Source organism: Pelophylax lessonae, assembly GCF_965119305.1.
Source record: "Pelophylax lessonae genome assembly, chromosome: 4".
In the NCBI taxonomy this organism is placed as follows: Eukaryota; Metazoa; Chordata; class Amphibia; order Anura; family Ranidae; genus Pelophylax; species Pelophylax lessonae.
The window spans coordinates 518,445,781-518,457,476 of NC_138771.1; the positions used below are offsets into that span (position 1 = coordinate 518,445,781).

At 44.1% G+C, this 11,696-nt stretch overlaps 1 protein-coding gene across 1 annotated transcript in view; it reads right to left on the reverse strand.

The window, feature by feature from the left end:
• Positions 1–1,947: 1,947 nt before the first annotated feature.
• NDUFB2 (NADH:ubiquinone oxidoreductase subunit B2) overlaps positions 1,948–11,696 on the reverse strand; it is a 15,686-nt gene continuing 5,937 nt past the window's right edge. The window contains exons 2-4 of the mRNA XM_082255466.1: positions 7,028–7,166; positions 4,742–4,828; positions 1,948–2,007 (exon numbers count right to left, since the gene is read on the reverse strand). Of these exons, the coding sequence (XP_082111592.1) occupies positions 4,757–4,828; positions 7,028–7,166 (211 nt within the window). The 3' untranslated portion in view covers positions 1,948–2,007; positions 4,742–4,756. The remainder of the gene's footprint in view (positions 2,008–4,741; positions 4,829–7,027; positions 7,167–11,696) is intronic.

Consider the following 11,696-nt stretch of genomic DNA (forward strand, 5'->3'; position numbering starts at 1 on the left):
AGGGGGGAGGGTGGTTTGAGGGTGTCAACCCTAAATATGGATTTAACATGGTGCAAAAGTTTTAACTTAGTATTTAACTGGAATTCCACTTTAAAGGCTAAGTCTAAATCTACTCCCAAGCCTATTGTATCTGAAAGGAAAGATCTGTATACTTACATTTTCTGAGGCTGCTCCAGTACATTCACATGATCAGGTTCTAGCAGCAGCTTCAGTGTAGAGGAGGGACAGCAGACAATGGATGCCCCATAGTAAATCTATAGGGGATGTCATTGCCCATGCTCTTCAACCTTTGGCAGTGATCTCTCCTCTTCCCTGAAGCTAGCCACTAGAGAGATCATGTGACCAGCGTGGATCACCCTCAGCATCAGTAAGTATCCTTTACAGCAGTGGTGTCCAAACTTTTTTCGAAGAGGGCCAGATTTGATGAAGTGAACATGCGTGAGGGCTGACCATTTTGCCTGACATTTGAACCATTAAAATTAAATATACGCACACACACATATATATATATATATATATATATATATATATATATATATATATATATATATATATATATATATATATAGGAAATAATAAGCATCAGTACTTTATGAATAAAATCACACTTACAGAAACAGGCACTAGGATTGTAGAAGTGACATCTCCTCGGTTAGCTCCACTAGATACTCGGTCAGCTCCTACAGGTTGCTGTGTGCGGTGAAGGCATGCAATTTTCAAATTCATTCTGCACTCCCACGCAGTCGTGGGCAGATAGAGCCGAGCGGGGGGGGGGGGGGGGGGGGGGGCGGCGAAGCGGGACTCGGGAGCAGCCAAGCTGCCGAGGGAGGCGAGAGGCCCCACCCCATCGCATCGGCATCGGGGCTGGGATGTGAGGAGTCTCAGTGAGGAATTAATTGACAAAAGTCAGCAGTGTCTCAGGGGGCCGTATAAAAATAAAGGACAGTCCGCAACTGTCCCGCGGGCCGGACTTTGGACATGAATGCTTTACAGGGTAGTTAGAAGAGGCTTAGAATGGGGGTGGGAGTAGGTTTAGGCTTAGTTCGTATACGACTATACTTCCACTTTAAGTCCTTTAATTTCACATGCAGTAAGGCCTCAGGCACACTAGACGTTTTTACAGCTGCTTCTAGGGTCATTTTTTTTTTCTCCATGTTAGCCCATGTGTTCATGCACACACAGGCTTTGGCAACATTTAGTGGCAGGAGCTTTTAGAGGCAGGGAAAAAAAAACCCCCACTGCCAGTGTGTCCAGGAGCAGCAGGGTTTGGGCAGAAAAAATGCTTAACGCTATTGATTTAATTGCCCAAGAGCTTGATGCCTGTTAGAGCTTTAGACACTTTCACAAGCATCAGGCTTTTTTTTTTTTTTTGGTTACAAAAACACTGCTGGCTTTTAGGAGAGTTAAATAAACTTCCTGCGTGTATGCGGCCTAAAAGGTGCAAATTATTGCGTGCAAAAAAGGCACCGAGTCCTTTCATTTCTTTAGTGGTCTAGCATGAACTGGATGTTTGAGATCTCCTCAAAGTGGCTGAATGATATTGAGGCCAGGAGATTTTATTGGCCATTCCAAAACTTTCACTTTTTTTCTGCTGCAGGCACTGAAGGGATGGCCAGGCCTTATGTTTTGGTTCTTTGTCCTGTTAGAAAAGTTCAAGAAATTGCCATGTACAGCATCCAGGCTGATGATTACAAATTTTCCTTTGGCATTTTCTGATAATATTCTTGCCATTTATTTTCACAAAATTCTCTGTACACCCCTAAAACAGAGATTCACAATAGGGATGGCATGCTCCTTTTTACAAGAATTGTGAACTATCTCTAAACATAAAAAAAAGAAATCTACAAAATGTTTTTGATTGGGGGGTCCCCTAACTTTTGCATAGATCTACAGTACAAGGAAAAAACAAATACACAAAGACATTTAAAAACAAAGGAAAAGAAACACTAAGTTTTAATATATTTATTTACAATAAGTATCCTGACAAACGCATCAGAGGAGCTGCACCTAAAAAAAAAAAAAAAAAAGTCATTAATAAATATTGGATTTAGAAGGAAGGAAAAAAACTTTTCAAAAGCATGTGCTCACATAAGGCTAAGGCGTGTAAAAAATGCAACAACATAACATCCACATTCCATTGGCTTACATACATACAGAACTAAAATATTGGTCTATAAGCCATTGGACTTTAAACCTGAACTCCAGGCTGATAAAAAAAAATTGAATACAGCTTTGTATTTTTAAATACAAGCAGTATAAATACCCAAATCTGATCTGGTATTAGCCTCTTGCAGTCCCTGTACAGCTAAGCTCAGACTGCGAGAGGGAGAAGCAGCACAAGGAGCCAATTAGTTGTGACGCACGCCTGCGCTAATAAACAACATGCTGATAGAAGAGATCAGTTCATTTTACTTTACTGGAGGAAGGACAAGACCTATAAAAAAAAGTGTTACTTCACAGTGGTAGGAAAAATAACATAAGGTCTCCTGCCCTGCCAGAGATTGTTAAATCTCACCACAGGATGGACAGAAATACAAATCATTCGGCAGGTAAAGCAGACCCCTGGAGTTCAGCTTCAAATAAAACCAAGAAGTAAACCTGTTATGACAGAAATACATCTATGCGAATCTCCTTCTGAGAACTATAGTTGTCAAAGGAGAAATAAAGAGGAAGATACTCACCTTCCCAATGCTCCCTGGCTGGCATCTTCTCCTGTGTGCTGGGTTTAAGCCATCTTCATTGGCTGCTGTGAGATGATGTCACTCCTGCGCAGGAAGTAGTCATCCCAGCACACAGGATCAGCCCAGCTGATAGCTGCGCAGTCTGGAGATTGCTGTGAACAGGCAGGTAGGCATTTTTTATTGCAGATGCCAAAGCATGTCTCCTCTGCAATAAAATGCCTACCTGTTCTCAGCTTATAATAGCAGCAAGCTGTATATTAACATTATTCAGCACAATGTCCTTTGCTGGGATACAGAAAACAAATAAATGTGAGCATAGACCACTGGGAAGCAATCAAAGAGGCTTTACAGGCCATGTTCCTCTTTAAAACTGTATATGTCAGCTACAAATCAGTGTTAAAAATACCATAATAAATTAAAAAAATTAAGCAAAAAAAAAAAAAAAAAAACAAAAAAAAAAGTGTCAGCCTTTAAAACTTTTTTTTTAAAGGGTTTATGAAATCAAAGCCCTAAAAGAAAAGAAAAAAAAAACAAAAAAAAAAAAAAAACGCCTTTTTAAAAAGGAGTTTCACCTGGGGAAAAAAATAAATACTGTAGCTGCTGACTTTTAATATATAGTCACTTACCTGTCCAGGGAGCCCTCAATGTCGCTGCCGCCATTCGTCATAAGGGAACTGGCAGTGAAGCCTTCTGGCTTTACAGCCGGATCCCTACTGCGCATGCACAAAGCGTGCCGCGCTTTCTACACGGCCCGGAAGCAGGGGTGGGGGGGTTGAGTAGGGAGGCCAAACTTCCGAGGGACGGCGCCATCTCCCAGAGGTGGGGGAAGGGTACATGTCAAACACAGGTACCCTTTCCCCCCTAAAGGTGCCAAATGTGTCACTCTTGGGTGGAACTCTGCTTTAACTTTCCGTTTAAATCAGCTAAATACATTCCAGGTGCATAAAAAATAAATAAAATAAATCTTACAGTTGGTTTTCTAAGTAAAGCAGTCACAGCCTGAGCAGAGAAGCTGGTTCCCTACCAGCAAGCCGCAGATAAGGATTCATGCTCTGTGTTAAATCAGTGGTCTCTCTACAGAGGTCCGACATGCTCCATGTTGAGTAACAGCTAGAGCGCTCCAATTAGCAAAGCTCTGACACCACAGGAGTGTATCTGATCTCTGCACTGAGACCATGGGTCCTTCTCTGCAGCATGCTAACAGGAAACAAGCTTTTCTACTCAGGCTGTGGCTATGAAAAATGAACTGTAAAAAAACTTTGTGCACCTTTTGTTTTGATGCACCTGGAATATATTTAGCCGATTTAAAGCAGAACTAAAACCCTCCCATCAGTGGAGGACAGCGCCAAATTAGCCTCTGTTTAGATCTGCAGTTGCCATCATGCTGCACATCAACTATGACACCAGCCATTTGAGGGCTTGAAAGATAGGTTGAGATCTGACAAAAGCATACTGGCAACTGTGATAGCCATCATTAGAAGCATTCTTTGAACGTAGCATACATTGCATGCAAAAAACATATGTATAAAAGCCCTACTCAAGGCCTTAAAAAAAAAAAAAAAAAAAATCTTTTAAAAAAATATTCTATTTCTTGGTCCACCATGGCCCTTTTTAGTGGTGCAACCAGCCCCCCCCCCCCCAAAGCCTCCCCTCTAAGGGGACTCAGTTGCACTCCTTCCTCCTCTACGTATAATGCAGGGTTTATTTTCCTACATTGTATGCAAAAGGGCAGAGGGATCACCTACACACAGCTTTAGGGAAGAGGAGAGTGCCGCAGCCAGCTGAGCAGAGGTTAGGTAAGTAATACCCCCAGGCCTACAGCAGTAGAGGTCATCTCACTGCAGCCTGTGTCCACAGTGCTCTCTCATTGTAATGAACAGGCCTGCCAACTTCCTGTGTGGTTAGTGCAAATCACACTTCACAATAATTGCAAGGTTTTATTGTAACAGGCCAAAGGGTTGATGGAGAACAAATAGGCCCCACACAGTCCAGACAAACAGGCATCTATATCACATCAGCATTTAGTGCCCCGATAATGAAAAGAATCAAGATACACCTACTGTGAATTTAGAGATCTACTCATCTTCTGGAGGGATGCCCAGCTCTTCATCTGTCCATTTAGAAGGGTCAGGATAAGGAAAGTGGCCCTAAAACAAAAAAATGTATTAAAGCATGCAGCAGGTCACAGGCTTATCAAAGCATTGACCCAATCAGTCCATGGGGCTGCTCCCTGAATTCAGTCATACTACAGAATTCTTTTAAGTACATCTATACCTAAAAAATAAAAACATACAATATTACAGCCTACCAGTCCTTAAAGAACCCCACCATCTACCCTTACGTGTTATGCTGGATTCTCCTAAAAAAAAAAATTCACTCCCCTGACCAGTGGGTCTAGTGTGTCCCGCACCGATATCTTGGTCCTCTTCAGTTGGCTGCCTGCCATCGCACGCAGGGGTGCATAGGCCTAAACTAATCGCAGAGAAAAGTTTAGTTTTAAGGCTTTTTTAAACCCTCCATTTAAAACATGATAGTAGTATAGTACAGCACCTAAAGGAGAAGAACAGCCAAAGCTTGTTTAGCTGTACTTCTGTGGATAACTTGTGACCCTTTTTCAACTAACAGCAGGCTGAAGCAGAGCAGACCGTGGGGATTGACAGTCGCCAATCCTCTACTTATGGAGTACTGAGAACTGAGCAAACAGCAGCGTTTGACCGCTCGGTTCTCGGTCATGGACCCAGCAAAGGAACAGATGCAGCATCAAACCAATGCTGCATCCACCTAGGAAAGTAGGATTTCTCAAAGAAAAAAAAAAAAAAAAACACCCAGACAAACAACAAAACCCCAAACTTCTCTTCTATGATGGCCATATATGGCTTGTATTGCAATCAATTCCGGTTAAATCTGCTTAAACTGGATCTGTGGCAGGCCCAGTTGGCACCACTTTGGCTCAGCAGACTTCCACTGAAAAATCAAAGCAGTTTAGGCAAAAATTGTCAGCTGAATAGAATAGATACAATCAGATAAAATCATTGTCTGGATAGGCAGACAGCTGCCTCTGCCTGAAAACAATAGCTAGCTTTGAAGATTCCTCCATCCATGTTGTTTAGAGTGGATGTGGCAATCAAGTGATGTCTTTCGTTCAGCCTGCACATGATAAATCCTAGAGCGTGGTTAGCCTTACACGGTTTGGCGTCTGCCCTAGGTTTGCAGCATCTGACTTCTTAGTGATTATCCCTACACGTTTGCAAATTACAGGTGGCTCGGCTGACATGCAGGGTCCCTTGCAGCCATGCCATAGCCAGCCACCCAGAAGAAAGAAGAAAGAAGGGTTAAGTCTACTTTTAGTTGGCCAAACACCTAGCAATATGTTTGTTCAAGTAATTGATGCAAATAAAATTGTTAAATAAGAATCATAAGGTACAGACCATCTAGACTAGATCAATCACAAATGAATGCACGTATGGCCACCATCAGATTTGGTGGCTGCATGAATTTTATTTTCATTTCAACCTCGTGTTTCTGCCAATAAACACACTGTGAAGCGGATTTACCAAAACTGGAGAGTGCAAAATCAGGTGCAGCTCTGCATAGAAACCAATCAGCTTCCAGGTTTTATTGCCAAAGCTGAATTGAACAAGCTGAGGTTAGAAGCTGATCGGCTACAATGCACTGCTGCACCAGATTCAGAGTGCTCCAGTTTTAGTAAATCTCCCCCTTTCTGTTTTAGGATTAAAAATCTCACTCACTGCCCTGTATCTATTGTCACCCTAGTCTGCACCCCCTTACATAAAAAGGAGGTGTTGCTTTGTAGTTCACAGAAGAATGATACGTTTGAGATTTCGGTTCATTCCACAGAAAGTTACAAAGGCACAAGATTGACAAGAGCAACAGGTATTTTCCTGTACTTGTAGAAAATATATATGGCCTTTAAAAAACGTAAATGAATATAGTCACCACATCCAAGGACTGGTAATCTGCTGTATATTACATTTTTGGGTTTAGATATCCTTTTATTTTGTTTACAACACTGGGGCTGGATTATAAGGCGAGTCCTTCTCCTTTCCACAGTTCCTGGCTTTGCTCCTCCCTATACTTGGGTTCTCCACCCCAGAAATGCCACCAGTAAAGTACTGGAGCGATATCAGAACCAGTTTGTTGGTTGAACTATTCAGCATCTACTAAAAAAACTGGAATATGAGTTTGGAGGAGACTGACCTTGAAATACAGGAGGTGAACAATAGCAATAAGTCAAAGGGGAGTGCAAGCCTTCACATCTTCTGACTTTGGGGTTGAACTATCATTTGTTGCGATGAAACATTTATACGCTTAGAAAAAACACTTACAAAAACATCAAGTGGCTCGTGCCAAAAATGCCACAGGATCCAAAACCACATAAAGCTACTGAGGATCTCTGCCGTGATAATCGGTCTTTTGGCCAGATCATTCAATTGTCTGTAGCGAGCCTCTGCATGGCCTCCAGCTCTGCAAGAGAGAGTATAATACACATTACAAACAAACCAGGTTTCCTAAGGAAAGGTCAAAGTTCACTTATCATGCAAACCGCCACCCCCTTGGGGGAGGGGTAAATACCACTTTACTTTTCACCTTGAAGCAATTTACACTTGTGCACAAGAACATGAAAACTTACTGAAATGTACCCAGGATGCTGCTGGCAGGCACAATCTAGTGTAACCGGATTACATGCGTACTGCGTAATATTGGTTCAGGATCCGGCGCACAATTTAGGTTTATACGCCTCAATACTATAGAATACTTATGTATGTTCAGACTGACCCAAAGAAGACGTAACTACATCTATAGTGATTCTCCTTTTCCGCTTGGCCCTCCCTCATCCCTATTTCTTTCCTCCTTTGCTGCTTCTCTTAATATTTATGCGGCATTTTATTAGTGCAATTATTCTAAACGACTATACCCCCCCCCCCCCCTTAGGCTACATTCACAGGAGACAAAAAATACCCTGTACAGACACAGGAGAAAGAAGCTATATGGTTGACAAAAATTGGCAAAGTAATACTCCAATAAAATAGCTTGATACATTTTATTAAATCAAATCAATTGGATACAAATTATCTAGATGCCCAGCTGTAGCATAAAAAGGTATGCTAACATATGTAAAAGGTGACAATACTACGCACAAAAATTAAAAAACAAGACAATAGACAACCATATAGAACAACACGTCCACACGCCAGGTACTGCTTGCATTCAGAAGGAATTCCAACGGCACTCCTGCTTCAATCCTTTACCAATTAGGTGTATATCTAAAAATCCCTCTGAAGGCAAGCCCCTGGGAGCGCGAGCTGTAGAAATATGCTGGGAAACAGAAGGGGGGGGGGGGAAAGCGATTTCCCCCCCAGGTCCCTGTGTATAAGTTTAGCCCACTCAGTCAGTGCTTGCGACACCAGGGCAACAGTAAATACCGGCCTAAGTGCCAAACCAGCCACAGCCAACATATGGCAAGCCAGAGCCTCCGCCCTCCTATAAGCTGGATATTTAAAGGCCGGGGACTCCTCAACCGGAATGAAGGTCGATTTTTAACCTGGAAACCGATGAGTCCACTACAGGTGGGACCATCCACCTTTAACACCCTTATAAGGATACCGCAAGCAAAAAGCGCTTTAGGAACCACTGGGATTGGACAACCCCACTGTTTTGTGACAATGTTGTCAAAGTAAGCGGAGAAAGGAACACCCTTGCCGCTTTGGAGGGCCTGTGGGACCAACGCAATATCAGCCGCAACCTCCATTTTTAAAGCGTCACGCACTGATACAAACAGTGCATCCACCAGCGCCTTTTCATGCGCAGCTAGAGACGCAGAGGAATAATCCTCACTATCTGAGCACTCAGGTTGTGTGGACACAGACCCAGCTATATATTAAGCTTAGCCGGAAAACAATCAGGGGAGGCCAACTACCATCCTGCAAAGGGGACGCCGACCAAGGGCCCACGAACAGACCACCTACTGGATCCTGCAAAAAAACAGGGGGGGGGGGGGGGGAGAGTGCATAATAGGAAATAGCCCTCTTTTTTTAGGGGGCCGCCCGCAGTGACGCGGATGCTAAGGCAGGGTACCCTGATGGTTCGGCATTGCTAAAAGGGGCAGGTGCCACACGCAATAATGGTGGCAAGGCTGTCAACAAAAAAAAAAAAAAAAAGAAGAAGCACCCCCACGCGCCACCCCTTCCAAGGAGGCGCCAAGCTGACCACATGGCGAAGGAGGCCGCAAGCCGTGGCCTAAATTTTTGTAGAGGCCCAGCTTCAAGTGCAGTGATCCCAGCCCAGCAGATGCCCAAAGGAAGAGTGGGGGATTCAGCTAATGTACTGGAGCTGCCCCCAACAGAGGCGCCCGACCTCGGCCGCATGGCCTAGTAGGTCGCAAGCCGTGGCCTAAATTCTTGTGGGCGCCAGCCGCTTGGACGCAAGCTCCAGCAGAACCGACCATCCAGGGGCAGCAGAAGGCAGGGAGGATGCCCAAACAGGAGGCAGTGGCTTTAGCCACCCTCACAAGGGCCACCTCACGTCCGAGGCCGCGGCCTGAATTCTTGGCCGGATCTGGCCACATAAGGCAAGTCCCAACGGATGCTAAACTATCCTCTCCCCCAGCCCAACAACTGCTGCAGGGAGCCCAGAGGACATCCCTGCCCCAGTCACCAACCCCCAGGGTGGCAATGAACCCTGCTCAACCCCGTTGAGCACCAGGAAAAACCTGGCCAGCAGCAACTCCAACCAGCCCCCCTTGAGAATGTGGCAACAGCCAGCTCATAACCTTACCCAGGGAGGGGGGGAGGCCGAAAGACTCACAGTGACCACCAACATTTTTGAGTGGCTGGGAGGGAATCAGGGGGGTCCCTGCATCCCGGGGGGGGGGGGGCACGTCCACCCCAAATCCCTCCAGGAGTAGTGGGGGGACAGCTACTTACCATACCAAGAACAGGGTGGGCACCGCTCCAGACAGACCACCGCTCTATCATAATGTGGGTGGCTGTCGGTCAGGTGAAACGCTTCGACTCAGGCCGAGGCCAGGTCGTATACATCCTCGTGAGATGTTTAACTTGCAGGCCAGCCCCCGTCCAGTGGGGCTATGTCAGGGCCGACCTAGCGTGGAGCTGTGATCTGCACACGCTCGCTGGCAAGTCTGGGGGGGGGGGGGGAACCCTCTGGCTCTAGATTATCCAGTTCCGTTGCCCAGTGCGGAAATTGGATTGTCGATTCTTACAGGAACAAAATAAAGATAGGAAAAAATTCCACAATTCCAAAAATCGCCAGGACCAGAAATCCCAGCAAGGAACTAGAGCCTTACTCCTGACTAGGCAATAAAAAAAACTGAGTGCCAATAGCTTAGAGTGGGTGTATACCCCTTGGGACTACCCATAAGCATAAAGTTTTTTTCTGCCTAGTGTCCTACGAAAGAGACATTTAGGCTTTCTTCTATTCCGGGCCCATATAAAAAGGAGCTAAACAGGGTGTCCAAGGTTTTAAAGTAGGACTTGGGCACTGGTACTGGCACATGGGAAGATACATATAGACACTTCAGTAAAAGGACCATTTTAATGAGATTAAGTCTGCCTGCTACTGATAAAGGAAGTTTAGCCCAAGTAATAAATTGGAGCTCATCTGAAAAAACAATATACCCTCAAAGAGGACCAGGTCCTCTAAACAGCAGCCTGCAAAACCCTGCGACCAAAGGAAGCATCTGCAGATGCCAACACATCCACTTTATAGAACTTTGTGAAAGTGTGTACCGACGACTAGGTGGCCACTTCGCAAACCTGCATCACTGACGCCTGATGAAGCGCCCGAGTAGAGTGCGCCTTGACAGGGAAAGGAGGAACCTGACCCTTGATGGAATAGGCCTAAATCCCAGTCCGTCTGATCCATCTGGAAAACGGTTGCAGAGGAAGCGGACAACCCTTTCCAAGGCTCATCAGTAAGCACAAATAGGGAGTCGGATTTCGTAAAAAAGACTCCATAGCTGCCAGGTACACCCTAATTGCCTGGACCACATCCAAGGCATGCAAAGCAATTTCCTTTGGATGTTTTGGCCTGAGACACAGGGAAGGCAGCACAAGGTCTTCATTCAAATGTAAATTAGAGACAACCTGATTAAGAAATGACGGACAGGGGCGAAGAACCACCTTCACTTACTTGGTGGATCACAGTGAGAACACAACGCGCAGAGGTGAAAGCCACCAAATAGCCCACAATCTGGGACAGCGTAAGCATCGAAATTTCCCAAAGATTCTGAAAATGGAGGCTTCTGGAGGACAGAGCACCAACTTAAGGTCCCAAGGCAGCAACAGAGACTGCACTGGAGGGGTCAAGTGCCTAACTCCCTAAAGAAAAGTACACACCAAGGAGTATGTGGCCAAGTACCATTGAAAGAAGACCGCTAAGGTCGACACCTGACCCTTGATAGTACTCAAGGCCAGTTTCTGCTCAACTTCCTGTTGAAGGAAGGTCACGATCTGAGCCACAGAAAGAAGAAAGAAAAAGAAAGAAGAAAGAAGAAAGAAAAAGAAAGAAGAAAGAAGAAAGAAAAAGAAAGAAGAAAGAAGAAAGAAAAAGAAAGAAGAAAGAAAAAGAAAGAAGAAAGAAAAAGAAAGAAGAAAGAAAAAGAAAGAAGAAAGAAGAAAGAAGAAAGAAGAAAGAAAAAGAAGAAAGAAGAAAGAAAAAGAAAGAAGAAAGAAGAAAGAAGAAAGAAAAAGAAAAAGAAAAAGAAAAAGAAAGAAGAAAGAAAAAAGAAAAAGAAAAAGAAAGAAGAAAGAAAAAAGAAAGAAGAAAGAAGAAAGAAGAAAGAAAAAGAAAGAAGAAAGAAAAAGAAAGAAGAAGAAGAAAGAAGAAAGAAGAAAGAAGAAAGAAGAAAGAAGAAAGAAGAAGAAGAAAGAAGAAGAAGAAAGAAGAAGAAAGAAGAAGAAAGAAGAAGAAAGAAGAAGAAAGAAGAAGAAAGAAGAAGAAAGAAGAAGAAAGAAGAAGAAGAAAGAAGAAGAAAGA